Source organism: Macaca fascicularis, chromosome 9 (genome assembly GCF_037993035.2).
Source record: "Macaca fascicularis isolate 582-1 chromosome 9, T2T-MFA8v1.1".
Classification (NCBI taxonomy): Eukaryota; Metazoa; Chordata; class Mammalia; order Primates; family Cercopithecidae; genus Macaca; species Macaca fascicularis.
In genome coordinates this window covers 108,786,448-108,803,354 of record NC_088383.1, presented here as the reverse complement: position 1 = coordinate 108,803,354, position 16,907 = coordinate 108,786,448, and the positions used below count along the sequence as shown (strand labels likewise).

General features: G+C 44.6%; 1 protein-coding gene across 5 annotated transcripts in view; it reads right to left on the bottom strand.

Moving 5' to 3' along the window:
- Positions 1-16,907, bottom strand: part of ABCC2 (ATP binding cassette subfamily C member 2) — a 60,874-nt gene that overhangs the window by 12,184 nt on the left and 31,783 nt on the right. For 4 of the 5 annotated variants that reach the window (XR_012418064.1, XR_280804.5, XM_045361359.2 and 1 more), the window contains 9 exons: positions 13,110-13,286; positions 11,703-11,870; positions 11,391-11,571; positions 7,426-7,552; positions 7,006-7,141; positions 6,032-6,251; positions 5,731-5,885; positions 2,794-2,949; positions 1,053-1,252 (listed from right to left, as the gene is read on the bottom strand). Coding sequence is in view for 3 of the 5 variants with exons in the window: in XM_045361359.2 (XP_045217294.2) it covers positions 1,053-1,252; positions 2,794-2,949; positions 5,731-5,885; positions 6,032-6,251; positions 7,006-7,141; positions 7,426-7,552; positions 11,391-11,571; positions 11,703-11,870; positions 13,110-13,286 (1,520 nt within the window). In the remaining 2 variants the exon portion in view is untranslated. Of the gene's footprint in view, positions 1-1,052; positions 1,253-2,793; positions 2,950-5,461; positions 5,605-5,730; positions 5,886-6,031; positions 6,252-7,005; positions 7,142-7,425; positions 7,553-11,390; positions 11,572-11,702; positions 11,871-13,109; positions 13,287-16,907 lie in introns of those variants that run through there. The other variant, XM_074002438.1, reaches the window with a different exon arrangement.

The following is a 16,907-nucleotide window of genomic DNA, read 5'->3' as shown; positions in this document are numbered from 1 at the left end:
TGGAGAAACCCCGTCTCTACTAAAAATAAAAAAAAATTAACTGGGCGTGGTGGTGCATGCCTGTAATCCCAGCTACTTGGGAGGCTGAGGCAGGAGAATTGCTTGAACCCAGGAGGCAGAGGTTGTGGTGAGCTGAGATTGCAACTGTACTCCAGCCTGGGCAACAAGAGGGAAACTCCTTCAAAAAAAAAAAAAAAAAAAAAAAGGACTTTCCCAAAGAAAATGTATTTAAATGTCCGCACCAATAATTCCAGCATGTGTATGAATAAATATGATATGTACTTTACAGTGAAGGTCTAATAAGATTTACTTATATGCCTTTTCCTTCTTGGAAAGTCTCTAAGAAATAAAATATCTTTACAATCAAACTTCTGACCTTTCCACATTCCAAATAATACTGAGCATCTTTAGCACCTCAAGACACTTTGGAAGCCACTCAAGAATTTTTCTTTCTGAAAAAGATCTTCCTCTTTCCAGGACATACCGCTTGCCAGGGCTTAAGGATACTGGAGAATACCGCTCACCCTGTTCACAGGGTGGAATTTTCTCTTTCTGTCGTCAATGGTCTTACCTAAAAATTTCCAACTCTCCTCTCTCCAACCTCCACTGCCTTCACTATCCAGAAAGAGTGTCATGACTATGGAGAATCTCACATCCGTTCTCAGAAAAGTAAACAGAGGATGTTCAGTTCACCCAGAACTTGTTTGCTACTGGGTTACAAAACGCTCACAAGTGTCATTTGACTTCCACCATGAGACAGGTGGAACTCTGTGATATAGGGTGTGTTCTGGCCATTACAAAAACAAAGAAATGGAGATTTTCCTTAGAGAGGCCAAGGCAATTCACTCAGCTTGGTAAACAGCAGAGCTGGCATGGGGACCCAGTCTCTGACTCCAAAGCTCACGCTTTCTTCTCTCCACTTACACAGCACGACAGTGTGTGTGGCCAGAGTGAATTTCACACCACTAGCCATGCCTGCCCTCCCACAGCTAACGTCAAACATGTGGAACCCCAAAGCACACACATGGGTAAATACCCAGGGGAAGCCTCACCTGTTGGAGATGATCCAGGAAAAGACACATTTCTGGTTGGTGTCAATCCTCACCTCATTTTGTTTCAGAAATCGCTGCTGGTGCTCAAAGGCACGGATAACCGGCAAACCTGACACAGTCTCGCTGAAGTGAGAGTAGATTGGGGACCTGGTGACAGAGTCCAGACGCCTCAGCTGGCGGGAGGTAGACACATAAAATATCTGGACACAAAAAGTAAAGAATCAGCCAGTCCTGCAGTCATGGGGCATCCACCATCTTCCTTCTTTCTGGCCACAACCCAGCGTTCTTCCCCTTGACGGCCACAGCTTACGTCTGAACAAGACAAAAGCCTGCCGTGCCATGTCTGGGAGCAGAATATGATGAGAGAGGCTCCGAGGAGGAGACCAATGAGAAGACTGGGGTTGGCGGGGAACAGAGGGGGGTGAACATGAGGAGACCACACCACAGCCTCAGAACTTTGAGTCTCCAAACCTCCCGAGGAGTTCCGTCAGCCTAACCCATATCCCCCAGATCTATGGATCTCGTCCATGTGACAGTTTCTGTACTCATTAGAGAAAACGTCCTCAAAAGGATTTTGTAAAGGCAGCGGGGCCCATGGGTATGGGCAGGAAATGGCCAGAAAAAGGCATGCCTAGGTTTGGGTAAAAATGGAAGAATCTGTTCAGGTAAGTGACCAAAACTGTGCCTCAGTGGTGTGTGAAGGTACAGAGAATTCTGGAGGTATGCAGAGTGCTGAAGGGGTAAGAACTGGAACAGGGTGGAATCCAACGCAGGAAGAACCCTGTGGCCTGAGGGCAAGGGGGAGTGGAATGAGTCCGTGCTGCTACTAGATTCTGTGAGGATTTGTTGAAACCTGGGAAGAGTGGGGCATTGGAGAGTCGGGATGCAAAATGTTATACAGGGATGTACAGACGTCCCCTCCAATAACCCTGCTTCTTGTTTGTTGGTTTGTTATTAACAGTTAAAAGGCCACTATAGTGACAGTGTGCCTGAGGAACTGCACGTGGACACGGCGGGAGCCGCCAATCGCAGGCCACAAGGCCACAGGCCCCTGACCACAATGTCTTCAGAATTGTTTCCCCAGGCAAACAGTTCACCACAAAAGCAGCTGGTGGGACCAGAGTTCCCCCACAGACTCCCCCTCCCTCATCCATTTTATTGTGGGAATAGGGTTCCTTCCACTCATTCCAGTTTCCCTGTTTTGCTTTCAAGGTGCACATTCCCTCGAAGAATACGCCGGAATTGAGCCTAAACTACCCACAGACACCCCAGTGGAACTAGAACTTTGCCGAAGTAAAAAGAGAGACCCAGCTGCTGCTGAGGGACATCTCCAAGCAGCTATACCTGTCCAAAGTCAACCAAGGAAGCACCACAGCATGGCTCTTCTGGAACCGACCTAATCGTCATGGGGGATCTTATGGAGCTGCAAGACTGTATCCAGAGCCAATCTCAAAGTAGTCTTGGATCCAAACATAAATCTGTCCCACCTAAGCCTCCAGGGAGTGGGAGGCGGGCAGCAGTTAGGGTGACATTTGCCATGAATGGTGCACCCACTGATGCTCTCACTTCAGCTTCAGACAGTGGCCTGTGGGCTCCTGGGTATGCCAATGTATGACTAAATGGCAAAGATGCTGAGGGGAGGAATGAAGGACTAGCAATGAACCAAAGAAGATTCTCAGGAAAGAGGCTGGGCTTTTGTAAATAGAGAGGAAGGATGACTTAGCCAAATTTCCAAACCTACCTGAACAGATACATAAATAATGCCAAGAGGAATGACGATGATGGTGAAGACAGGCGTGGCCATGCAGATCATGACAAGGGTGCTGATTATCCCCAAGAAGCATGTAATCCAGCTGCGCATGGACTGAGGCAGGGTGTCATCCACCGTGGAAATATCCTAGGAAAACAATTAGGAGAGCTACACCATCATCGAGGTCTTCCTAAGATAGTTTACATCTTCCGTGTCCTAGCAAGGGATCTGCTGGATTCTGTTTGTTCCCAGTACTCCTTCATGTAATCATTTCATTGTGTCCATTTGCACTAGGCTGCACTGCTCACCCCAATAACCAATTTCATTTCCATAATTTCTTCATTTAGGCCGGGCACGGTGGCTCACACCTGTAATCCCAGCACTTTGCGAGGCCAAGGCAGGTGGATCACCTGAGATTGGGAGTTCAAGACCAGCTTGACCAACATGGTGAAACTCCGTCTCTACTAAAAATACAAAAACTAGCTGGGCATGGTGGCATGTGCCTGTAATCCCAGTTACTCAGGAAGCTGAGGCAGGAAAATCACTTGAACCTGGGAGGCGGAGGTTGCAGTGAGCCAAGATCATGCCACTGCACTCCAGCTTGGGTGACAGAGTGAGACTTAGTATCAAAAAAAAAAAAAAAATTATTCATTTATAAAAATCCCTCCAAACAGATGATGGCAGTCATCCTTTACCTTTTTCAACAGACTTGGTAAAGGTTTTCATGCTTCTCAGTGAAATTCCCACTTGTCAGATTTACTAAACCATTCATAATCATTGTAAGCTAATAGAGCCTTACAGGTAAATTCTTCTCCCATAACCAAGCCAATTCAATTATTCTAACTTTACACAGGTCCTAATTCCATTGAGTACCTAGAACAGAGCCTGGCACATAACAGGCATTTGATAAACATTTGCTTGGAGGCTCTGGTCATCAGGCCCTGCCACCCACTCTTGACTGATACTCAGGAAGTTGTTTCCTCTGCCAAGCATAGAGGACCAAGGGGAAGGGAGCTGGGGTTGAATGTGAACCAGAGGACCAAGGGGAAGGGAGCTGGGGTTGAACGTGAACCTGCCTGGACAATGTTCTAACCAAGGAACCCAGTGGGAACAGACGTGTCTTACTGCCATGTTGCCTACGAGTCATGTAGAATAAATGAACAAATAAGAAAACGAATCAATGGATGGATGGTTTGGAGAACACTCAAGAAGCTTGGTTTATATTTTGGGTTGCCCTTGCCTACATTTCTGAGGATTATATTGATTCTATGATTAGTAATATGTGAGTACCAAAGTGAGTTTAAGTTATCTCTGGAATTTCTCAAACTGGATCAGGGATAACAGTCTTCCAAGAAAGCTCTGAATCAGGATGACTCCTGAGTCTAACCTACCTTTCCCAAAGTCCTATCAGAATGCAAATAACTATACCCACAGTTGGCAGAGAAAAGAAATCCTTACCAGTTATCAGTTCTATGCAGATTACTTTTGACCCTTACCTGGCACAGAGTCTCCATCTTTCCTTCCTCCACTCCATCTCCTCTTAATTCAGCCATCGATCCCAGAGGCCCCTTGATCAGACTCCCCTTAATAGGTCTGAGCCACCTCCCCAACAAAACTTACTATATAATTAATGACAGTTTCCTTTTTCATGCAAATGCAGTCTTCAAACTATGACTGTTGCCTAAGTAACTCACAGAAAACCCCTGTGTTCTCTTTCCCAGAAGATTATATATGTTACAACATGGGGAAAACTGTGATCTTTGTAAAATTACTACGAGAAATTTCTCACCCAAAATGGAGTGTTCTTTTAGGTTCTAGTAAAGAGCAGAAAGGCCATTGAAGTTGTCTCTAGTGACATCATGCCCACTGTTTCTGCCCCAGAGGAAGGTGACACAGGGGGACCAGTTAACGGCCCACTTTTGAAGTGTTTACTGTGTCCCCAGAATCTGGCTGTGGACTGTGAGCTATACTTTCTGTCTGCCCCAAGGCCAACAAACAAGAGTCCAGAGCTGCTCCATAAGCAGAGGGCTAAAAACTGTGCTGGTAATAGTTACTTGTCATTCAGAATTGCCTGCTCTCTGCCTCTGTTCCTGAATTCCCATCTCAGATACACTAAAAAATCAATGAGTCGGGTCTGACCCATGGCAGAGAGACATCTATAATCTTCATATTCATTGAGTGCCCAGGTGCCCAGTACAGTACTTGGCTCATAGAAAGTGCTCAATCAAGGTTGTTGAATGAATGAGTGAATGAATGCCAAGGGTTCCAGGATCTGGGGTAGATGGAAACAATATCTGAGAACTTCTTAAATCACCGATGGCTCTATTTCGTAGTCCAGACCAAATTTACTCATTCTTAAAGCATTCAAGATAGAAATTTCAGGAATGGAGGCAGAGGCCAAGCAAAGGGTTATCCTACTGTCTCTTGGATTTCCTGTCCCAGGCAGTGACAGTGCTTTTATTTATGTTCTTTCCTCTGCAGAATAATCCTTCTCACCCTGCTCTACTGCCATCCCTGCCCCCAACCCTCACCATCTCCCCTGGCTTGCTTCTATGACTTAAGTTTCACCTTTTCTGACATTTCCTACCTTTATCACTCAGGCTGGGGTAGTGCCTTTTTTCCTTTGTACTCCCAGACCACTTTTCTACACACTGTTGTTACTGGTTTTACTATATTCTATTATAATCCTTCACTTCCTTGGTTGTCTTCTTCACTAGATGCTGAGTTACTTGAAGGGTCAGAGATGTTCATCCCTGAATCTCCAGGATCCTTGGGAACTCACAGCAAGTACTCAAGAAACACCTGCATGTTGAGTGGACAAAAGAACTGGAACTGAACAGTGTTGTCTGGGGGGACATGATAATTCCTCCCTGTCAGAAAGATCCTCAGTATATAAACATACCACCTGACAGTCCTTGAGATACTTACACCGGCAAACCTGTTCACAATCCGGCCTGTGGGTGTTGTGTCAAAAAATCTCATGGGTGCTCGAAGGATATTGTTGAGCAGTTGCTTGTGCAAGATATTTGATGCATGGACGAAACCAAAGGCACTCCAGAAATGTGCTATGAACACAAATATACCTAGAAATGGAAGCAGTTTTGTCAGCACCATGCACAGGAATCCCTGATGACTTGTGCCTAGGACATAACGGCAAATGCATTCCTGAGTCCAGGAAAAGTACAGGGTCCAGACAGATTCTGTAAGATGTCATAGCCATCAGACATACCTTGCGCTAATCCCAGAGCTCCGTAGACTCCAAGTCTCATGTCCCTCTGAGATTTTGGATAGTCGGTGCTATTGAAGATTTTAGAGTCACTGGTCCAAGCACTGAGCCAGAGGTTGGATCCAATAAAAGCCACAGAATTCATCACAAATGCAAGGATGATGAAGAATATTGAAAAAAATCCTACTGCTCGTAGGTACTCCAGGTAGATGGAGAACTTCACCTGCAAAGTTCCCACCTCAATATTAGTAGAACTCCCTAATGGTTTTTGATAAGGAATCACCTAGAATGCCAACCACAAGGAGAAGTGGAGGCCCCTGGGAGCACAGGTAGCAGGTAGCAAAATTTGGTAGTCTGTGGTCACCATTTCTGCACTGTGCCAGGAAGAATAGAACAATGCTGAAATACAATGCAGGGTAAATAATCATAAAAGCTAAAGGCATTTAAGAGAAGAAGATATAAAATAGATTGGGACAAGCAAGACATGGTAGCATGCCCCTGTAGTCCCAGCTACTCAGAAGGCTGGCGTGGGAGGATCTCTTGAGCCCGGGGGTTTCAGTACAGCCTGGGCAACATAGTGAGACCTGTCTCTAAAATAAACACACAAACAAAAAATCAGAGTAGAACAGATGATGGGGTTCTACTGCTGACCTTGAAATTTGTGGTTAAATTTCATTAATTTGAATTATGTGCTCTAGGTCTGAGTTTTCCTGTTCCTCCACACATCAGAATGGAATCAAACACTCATGAAGTGTGGGATGAGGACATTCACAGGAAACATGGCATTCTTTATGGAAATATGACTTGGTAGAAAGCCCACAGCCTCTGCTAACATGTTAATAATGAATCTGAAAATTTGCAAAGGACAGAGGACATATTGCTCCTGTAAGTATGCGTTCAATTTTCACTTAACGTTAAAAATTTTGGGTTCTGAACCTTATAACACCTCAAATGCTACTTTTTTGTGTGGTGTTCACCTTTCCAGTTTCTACGAATTCCTTCTTAATTAGTTTTTGTCCTTTCACTAGTTCTTCATCTTCCTTCAGGCTTTTCACATTCCGAGTTTTCAAGGAGTTTTTCAGGGACTTCAGATGCCTGCTGCTGGACCTAGAACTGAGAGAGGGAAGCTTCCCTGAGCATGCAGGCGATTCCCAAGGGTCTTCTTGCAAGCAGATGTCATAGTCGCTCAGCTGGCATCAAAGCACATTTCAGGGCAGATGACCAGGGGAAACTGACACAACCCTGGTTTTTCCCCATCCCCGCTCATACAAGAAACAAAGGAAGAGCTTGGAGTGTCCATAGTGTTAACCCTCACAGGAAAAGCCCAGGAAGAAAAAGAAAAAGATCAAGTGGAAATATGGAGCTGACGAGGGCTGCCAGCTGAATAGATGGCCAACCTGCGGCTAAGCGTTCGACGAAAGCTGTTCTCTCTTCTCATGGTTATGGAGGCTGCATCTTCAGGGATCTCTTCCATACTGGATATCAGCCCAGAGTCATCGTCTTCTTCTTCACTGCCATCATGGACTAGGGAGACACACTAGAGGTTAGGGAAAGAGCTGCATAGAGCCCTGTCAGTCCTATGAACAAGGAGAGAGAAGCCTTCTCTGATCTTGCTGGTTTCAGCAAGGGATCCCAGATGTACATACGGGACGGAATACTTTACTCCATAAATCCTCCATAAATAGTTATTACTACATCTTGTTATTAAGAAATATCAGGATAAAGGAGAGATGAATTAATATTCCACTGGAAGAGAAAATGGTCAAAATGGAGAAGAAAATTCCTAGAAATGCCCAGGTTCCTTTGGAGGAGGAAAGAGGTTTAAGGATTATGGTAGACATATAGAAGAGTCACATTCTCAGAATTGACTAAAGAAGTGATTGTAAATTGAAAATGCTCATCTTGGCGGAGCATGGTGGCTCACACCTGTAATCCCAGCCCTTTGGGAGGCCAAGGTGGGAGGATCACTTCAGCCCAGGAGTTTGAGACCACCTTGGACACCACAGGGAAACTCTTATGTCTACAAAAAAATTTAAAAATTAGCAGGGCGTGGTGGTGCACGCCTGTGGTCCCAGCTACTTGGGAGGCTGAGGTGGGAGGATCACTTGAACATAGGAGGTTGAAGGTGAGCCATGATTGTGCCAATGTACTCCAGCCTGGGCAACAGACTGAGACTCTCTCAAAAAAGAAAAGAAAAGAAAAGAAAATGTTCATCTTGAAATTCAAATAATTTAACAAACTTATATTAATTTAAAGCACTTAAAAGACATACCCTGAAAATAAAATAAAATATAAGACATAGTGTGGGCATCAGTGGGGATGGTAGAATAGGAACCTCCAGTTATCTACTCCTCCATAAAAGCAATAAGAATAATGACCAAAAAATGGTCAAAGTCAACTTTTTCAGAGCTCTGAAATTAACCAAAGGCTTGCAACAATCCCAGGAACATTTGTTTTTTTGAAGAGCTGACACTCAGTAATAACAGTAAGCTTGGTGGCAGTTTAACTTACCCTATTTCTGTCCCCCTCTCCTTGGCTGCTACAGCCTAGAAAACTAACAGCCATACAATCCTAATAGCCATGAAAACCAGCAGCCTAGCAGCCACTGGAGGGGGCAGAGTGGGTTCAGAATGCTCCCAAAAGCCCCATCCCTGGAGAACTGACATTATCTCACCTATCTGGAATTCCCTGAAAACCCCCATTTACAGGGCCTATTTGACCTAATGCTGAGCTAGCTCAAACAATCAGCAGCAATTATTTAACATCACAGCAGCTGCCTGAGGTGGTGATAACACTTGGGGCAAATAAGAAGCTGACCAAAAACTTAAAAGGAAAAGCTGGGAAATAAGATGCTCACAGGGGCTTTGATCTCTCTGATATATTCCCAGCAATCTAGAATGCCACGTACACATGCAGAGCTGTGCACATGTCCAGGAAAGATGGAAGAGGGCTCTAATCTCTCACTTCTGGCTGACCATGTGGCTCTGTATAAGCAGGAAGTGAAGGCTAAGGCAGAGATGTAAATTGCTGGAGCGCTGAAAACATGCTCCCCATCACCCACAACACACACACAGAGCCTCTCAGCAAAGGCTGAGACATTTATTGTTTCCAAGCATTTAAGGAAGTCTCTGTCTAATCACTAGCTGACCACTAAGCCAACCAAACAGAGACCTCAGTGGTCACACATGACAATGACAAAGAATACAGACTTAACAGAATTAGTTCAGGAAATGAAACAAATAGGAAGAACAACCACAACAAACAGCAATAACAAAGATTGCCAAACCACTGGAAACTAGGTGAGAGGCCTTGAACAGATTATTGCCTAGCACCTTAAGAAAGAATTAATCCTGCTGACACCTTGATCTTGCCCTTCCAGCCTCCAGAAATATGTGACCATTCAGTTTGTGATGTGTTGTTAAGGCAGCTAATTAGGAAACTCATACACAGAACCAATCTCAGTGCAGCTCAGCTTGCCCTCCTGCCCTTCTCTTCATTCCACCAAGTCCCAGATCCCAGGGCCAACGCAGCAGCATCCTAGGCTCTGGAGCTTACAAAACTGCTCAGAAATGTTCTCTCAGTGTTCACCAGAAAAAGGGCTTACGGGAATGTTTTGTAAACTGTTCTTTGTACATTAAAGACAGGATTCTTCAAAGGAAAAGAGGTTTATAACAGAATCCAGAAACTCAGATCCAGGCTAATCAGAAAAAAATGTTTACCATTAGCACAGGACAACTGCCCGATTTTCTTACAGTAACCATGGTGATGTGGTTGAGCAATAACTCAGGGAACTCTAGCAGTAGACACTGTTCTTTCCTTGGGACATTCACTCCCCACTCCAGGCAGGTGCTTTTTGTTCTCTCCAGGCTACTATCTAGAGCACATAAAGGTTGATGCAAAGCTTTCAATCACTCCTTTCTGCTGTTCCCTGATACTCCTGCCCCACTCTCCTGGCCAGGCTCCCAATTTCTGTCACCTACACTATCCTGTTCTTTGTTCCTGCCTTCTTCCTCCAAAGCTTACAAACTTCCTGGTTTAGATTTTTCTTCTTCTTTTTTTTTGAGCAGAGATGGGGTTTCACTGTATAGCCCAGGGTGGTCTCAAACTCCTGGGCTCAAGTGATTCTTCTGCCTTGGCCTCCCAAAGTGCTGGGATTACAGGTGTGAGCCACTGCATCCAGCCCTGGCTTAGATTTTTCTTTCAAACTCTTGGGCTTCCCAGGGTGGTTTTTTTTTTTTTTTGAGATGGAGTTTTACTCTTGTTGCCCAGGCTAGAGTGCAATGGAGGGATCTCAGCTCACCGCAATCTCTGCCTCCCAGGTTCAAACAATTCTCCTGCCTCAGCCTCCCAAGCAGCTGGGATTACAGGCATGTGCCACCATGCCTGGCTGATTTTGTGTTTTTAGTAGACACAGGGTTTCTCCATGTTGGTCAGGCTGGTCTCGAACTCCTGACCTCAGGTGATCCACCCGCCTCAACCTCCCAAAGTGCTGGGATTACAAGCATGAGCCATCGAGCCCGGCCCTCCCAGGGTAGTTTTAAACCATTACTTGTCCTCACTTCATGGTCAGAACATGCTACCACTTGTAGGCTGTGTAGCTACTCCTTCATCTGACTGATTTCTGGAATGCTCCTACACCCTTCTGCCCTGGCTTTCTCAGACCTGAACTCCTGCTGGTGACCACCTGAGGGTGATAACCAGACCTATGCACAGGACTGCTGTTGGCAGGTCCTTGGGAAGGGTCACAGTAAACAGAGCTCCACTGCTGACTAGGGCTAACTGGTGAACCCAATGGTGGTGATATTAGAGGCTATTGCTATGGTACACTCTGAGACTATGCAACTGCCATAATTTTTTTTTTCTGGTTCAAACACCCAGTGGTTTTGGTATATTAATCAAAATCCTTTTGTTAGGATTTACCAAGAATTTAGCAGTACACTAATAGTGCCAGCCCAGGGAGCTGTTGAGGAAGTTGTTTAATGGATTTGGGGTAGATGGGGTAATATGTGTGACTAGAGTCAATAGGAACATGGCATCCCTAAAAGAGGGACTGTTGTGCCACTGGTGTTTCTTCCACAAGGGTTACTCATTCAGACTTTCAGTTGTGCCCTTCTAAACAGTGTCCTTTGATTGCGTGTCAGATATCAGATGAGCAGATAAGCCACCAGTTTGGCCCAGGCATAGAGTTTCAATTTCTATGTTTCCTCAAAGAGACTCAAAACCCAGAAAGCAGAGTTTGAATCTCTGGGTAGTTTGCTTCCAAATCTAGTTCACTGGATACTGTACAGTTCAGGAAGTAGATACTGGTTTACCATTCCCTCCATGGCCCAAATTCTATCTTGTCCCAATCCTCCTTACATACCTGTGGTTTCCTCTTCAGGGCCTGTATGTCTTAGAAATGTCTTCAGATTCTTAGCAAACTCTCCTTTTTGGGCCAGGAGAGCACTGTAGGATCCTTTCTCTATAATTGTGCCATTCCCCAGAACTACTATCTCATCCACTTGAGGAAGAAAGTGCATGCTATGTGTAACCAAGAGTCGAGTCTATAAAAATAATATGAAGTTGTGTTAATTACCATATGTCCACCATCTTCCCTGTCTTACTTGCCAGACATGTCCTCCCCTCTCCCTGCCACCCCACCTTTGTATCTTCATCATGTTCAATGATTTCTCACCTTGCCTTTCAACAGGCCATTGGGGCCCAAGACCTTATTAAAAATATGTTTTCCTACATGAGCATCCACAGCAGACAAAGGGTCATCTAGAAGATAGATGTCTAAATTTTGGTAGGTAGCTCTGGCCAGGCTGATCCGCTGCTTCTGACCCCCACTGAGATTTATACCCTGAAGAAGAAAATAATTTATATTAAGCACTACTCCCTAGACCCACCTTCACAGAATCTAATAGGGAGGGGTAAAAGGAAGAAATTTATCTCAATAAGGTGTCAAGGGGTTAAAAATCTAACAAGTTCCTTTATACAAATAAAGAACTGATTCAAATAAATAACTTTAGGACCAACAATTAAAGACATGGCCAACTTATCACTTTTTATCAGATAATTTACTTATTTAATGGTTTTGTTGCTTGTCACCCCATGAGAATGTAGAACAGAGGTTTTTTCTGTTTTGTTCATGGATGTAACCCCAGCACTTAAAACAGTATTTGACATATAGTAGGTGCTCAATAAGTGTATGCTAATTAATGAACAAAATTACTCTAGAGCAGTATCTTCACTAATCTTCTAACATCTTGAGATTTTTTGTTCCCAAAGATTGCTACATTTATTTCTAGTACTGGGGAGGGAGGATGAAAACATCCTAAATATGCAGGGTTTTTATTTAGAGATTTCAAAAGAAATTATGCTAGATCTATATAATAAATACAATATAGTCATTAAAAATCTTTTTCTTTTTTTGAGATGGAGTCTTGCTCCATCGCCAAGGCTGGAGTGCAGTGGCACAATCTCAGCTCACTGCAACCTCTGCCTCCTTGGTTCAAGCAATTCTCCTGTCTCAGCCTCCCGAGTAGCTGGGACTACAGGCGCCTGCTACCACGCAAGGCTAATTTTTGTATTTTTAGTAGAGATGGGGTTTCACCTTGTTGGTCAGGTTGGTCTCAAACTCCTGACCTCAGGTGATCCACCCGCCTCAGCCTCCCAAAGTGCTGGGATTACAGGCGTGAGCCACTGCGCCCAGCCCTAAAAATCTATTTTTAGGAAAGGCCTTTAATAACATCAGAAGATAATTCACAGTAAACGTCTAAGTGTTCAAAGCAGATTAGTAGAATCTTCCCCTGACCTTGCTGATACAGAAGTAGAATCAGGACACCTAGGCTCTGGTCCCACTTCTGCCCAACCTCCTGTGAGATCAACCTTGGGCCAGTCACTGTTAACTTCTTATGGCCTTTGCCTCATCATCTTTGATTTAAATCACATAATTCCTGTATCTGCTTCCAAGCAGAAAGTTTTAAAATTCTGAGTTATTACGTGGAATATTGTGACCCCGTGTAGTTCTTCACCACCATCCTCACTTTTTCTCTTCAATATGCCTTCACCCTTGAAGATCCCTTGTTATCCCAAGTACCTTCTCTCCAATCTCAGCCAAATCTCCTCCAGGCAGCATTTCCAAGTCTGGGAGGAGAGCACAGGCCTCCAGGACTTGCTGGTACCTCTTTTCATTCAACTCGGCTCCAAAAAGGATGTTTTCCTTGATGGTGCCATTCTGAATCCAGGACTGCTGTGGGATATAGGCAGTGGTGCCCTAGATGAAAAAGGATCAGACCATATTACAGCTGCACCTCCAGAAATGCAGGGTTGAAGGATGAGGTGGCTGGAGAGGGGGAAGAAACAAATGGAGTTTAAATTTGAAGAACTATGCATCAGGATGACTGAGGATCTGATATTTATTCATGTGCTTGTAGTTATTCCACTCTCAGGACTCAATATCCTCTTCACCATCAAAAGCCCCCCTTTTGTTAGACTATGTTTTCCAGCCATGATCCTGAAAATTAGATGATAAATGTGTGTGTTGCTTCTAGAAGAGGGTTTCAGTCAAACCCAATTGAATTTACTAGGAGCAACAAAGGGCTAACACTGACGAGGGAATGGTATAGATCAGCAGTCCCCAATCTTTTTTGGCACCAGGGACCAGTTTTGTGGAAGACAATTTTTCCATGGATGGGGTGGTGGTGGGAGATGGTTTCGGGATGAAACTGTTCCACCTCAGATCATCAGGCAGTAGATGCAGCCTAGATCCTTGGCATGTGCAGTTCACAAAAGGGTTCGTGGTCCTATGAGAATCTAATGCTGCTGCTGATCTGACAGGAGGTGGAGCTCAGGTGGTAATGCTCGCTCGCCGCTCACCTTCTCCTGTGTAGCCTGGTTCCCAACAGGCCATGGAACAGTACCAGTCTGAGGCCCAGGGGTTGGGGACCCCTGGCATAGATGACATCTTAGGAAGCAAGATTATATCCAAAGAGAGATGGAGCCTGGGTGCGGTGGCTCATGCTTGTAATCCCAGCACTTTGGGAGGTCAAAGTAGGCGAATCACCTGAGGTCAGGAGTGACCAGCCTGGCCAACATGGTGAAACTCCATCTCTACTAAAAACACAAAAAGTAGCTGGATATGGTGGCACGAGTCTGTAATCCCAACTACTCGGGAATCTGAGGCAGGAGAATCCCTTGAACCCAGGAGGCAGAGGCTGCAGTGGGCTCAGATTGGGCCACTGCACTCCAGCCTGGGATACAGAGTGAGGCTCCATCTCAAACAAACAAACAAAAAACAGAGATGGAGGCCGGGCGCGGTGGCTCACGCCTGTAATTCCAGTACTTTGGGAGGCTAAGGCAGGTGGATCACAAGGTCAGGAGTTCAAGACCAGCCTGGCCAAGATGGTGAAACCCTGTCTCTACTAAGAATACAAAATTAGCCGGGCGTAGTGACATGTGCCTGTAATCCCAACTACTCAGGAGGCTGAGGAAGAGAACTGCTTGAACCTAGGAGGCAGAGGTTGCAGTGAGCCGAGATCGTGTACCACTGCACTCCAGCCTGGGTGACAGACTGAGACTCCGTCTCAAAAAAAAAAAAAAAAAGAACAACCAGAAATGGAGACCAACAAATGCCTGTGTTTGAGGAAGAACCCAGTTATGAGTTAGCAAGAAAAAAAGCTTCCCCAAAGGGGTTAGAAGACAGACTTAAATCTGTAGTCTGCTCTGCTATAGTGCATGTTTTTAAAATTGCAAATTAGTAGGCCGGGCGCAGTGGCTCAAGCCTGTAATCCCAGCACTTTGGGAGGCCGAGACAGGCGGATCACGAGGTCAGGAGATCGAGACCATCCTGGCTAACACGGTGAAACCCCGTCTCTACTACAAAATACAAAAAACTAGCCAGGCGACGTGGCGGGCGCCTGTAGTCCCAGCTATTCGGGAGGCTGAGGCAGGAGAATGGCGTAAACCCGGGAGGCCTGAGCTGAGATCAGGCCACTGCACTCCAGCCTGGGCGACAGAGCAAGACTCCATCTCAAAAAAAAAAAAAAAAAAAAAAAATTGCAAATTAGTTCATTAGTGATTGCTAAATCAGGAAATGATGTCAGTATATTGTAGAAGAACAGCTGGTTCTTAAATTTTTTTTCCAAGCAGGTCAGTATAAATCAATTGGAGGAAGCATTCTCATACTTAAAAAGAAACTCTTAGCAATATATATGAAGATCTTAAGAAAAAAAGCTGAAAATCTATAGATTCGCCTCTCTTTGGTACAAGTAGTGGTAACAATTCAAAAATGGCTATAATTTTCCCTAAATTTAGCTCTCTGGAAAAGTTCAGAGTACTGATGAAGATGCCATGAAAACATTTTCCTCTGTGTTAAAAAAAATCATAATTAGCCAGGCGCAGTGGCTTACCCATATAATCCCAGCACTTTGGGAGGCTGAGGCAGATGGATCACTTGAGGCCAGGAGTTTGAGACCAGCCTGGACAACATGGCAAAACCCCGCCTCTACTAAAAGTACAAAAATTAGCTGGGCATCATCAGTGATAGATTGGATAAAGAAAATGTGGCACATATATACCATGGAACACTATGCAGCCATAAAAAGGAATGAGATCATGTCCTTTGTAGGGACATGGATGAAGCTAGAAGCATCATCCTCAGCAAACTAACACAGGAACAGAAAACCAAACACTGCATGTTCTTACTCATAAGTGGGAGTTGAACAGTGAAAACACATGGATACAGGGAGGGGAACATCACACACCGGGGCTTATTGGGGGCTGAGGGGCGAGGGGAGGGAACCTAGATGACAGGTCAATAGGTGCAGCAAACCACCATGGCACACGTATACATATGTAACAAACCTACATGTTCTGCACATGTATCCTGGAACTTAAAGTAAAAAAATTTTTAAAAATTAAAAAAAAAAAAGTTAGTGGGGCATAGTGGCACACACCTGTAATCCCAGCTATTTGGGAGACTGAGGCAGGAGAATCGCTTGAAACCAGGAGATGGAGGTTGCAGTGAGCTGAGATTGCACTATTGCACTCCAGCCTGAATGACACAGCGAGACTCTGTCCCAAAAAATGTATATATAATTGATGAAGACAACACCCTACACCAGATTTTTATTTTGGAAGCAAATGCCATCAAAGATTTAGCTCTCAAAGGAGGGAGAGAGAGGCCCAAGACTAACTGTAATGTTGGGTGCAAATGCCGGTGCTGATTTTACAAGGTTACTGTTTTTATTGCTCTCGATGTTATTGCTATGGTTGGTATTGTTTTTGTTGGTAGTTTGATTACAAAGTTATATAAGTTTTTAGTGATCTATTACAATTCTTTTCCCCTAGGTCCTTTTATTTTTATTGTACAGTTTTGCAGAATGTGTGATTTTTCAGAAACAAATACATAGATAAAGCAGAAATGCCTATACTTTTTTTTTTTTTTTTTTTTTTTTGGAGACAGGGTCTCTTTCTGTTGCTCAGGCTGGAGTGCAGTGGCATGATCTTGGCTCACTGCAGCCCTCCTGGGCTCAAGTGATTCTCATGCCTCAGCCTCCCAAGTAGCTGGGATTATAGGCACGTGCCACCATGCCCGGCTAATTTTGTATTTTTAGTAGAGATGGGGTTTCACCATGTTGACCAGATTAGTCTCGAACTCCTGACCTCAGGTGATCCACCTCCCTCAGCCTCTCAAAGTGCTGGGATTACAGGTGTGAGTCACCGCGCCTGGCCAGAAACGCCTATATTTTGAAGGAAGACCTCTCTAATCAACAGTTTTCACACTGTAGTATGCATATGAGAATCACCTTTAGAGCTCCTTAAAAATGCAGATTCCCAAATCTTAGCCCCAGCAACTGATTATATAAAGTTGAAATGGGACAGAAAAATCACAGTC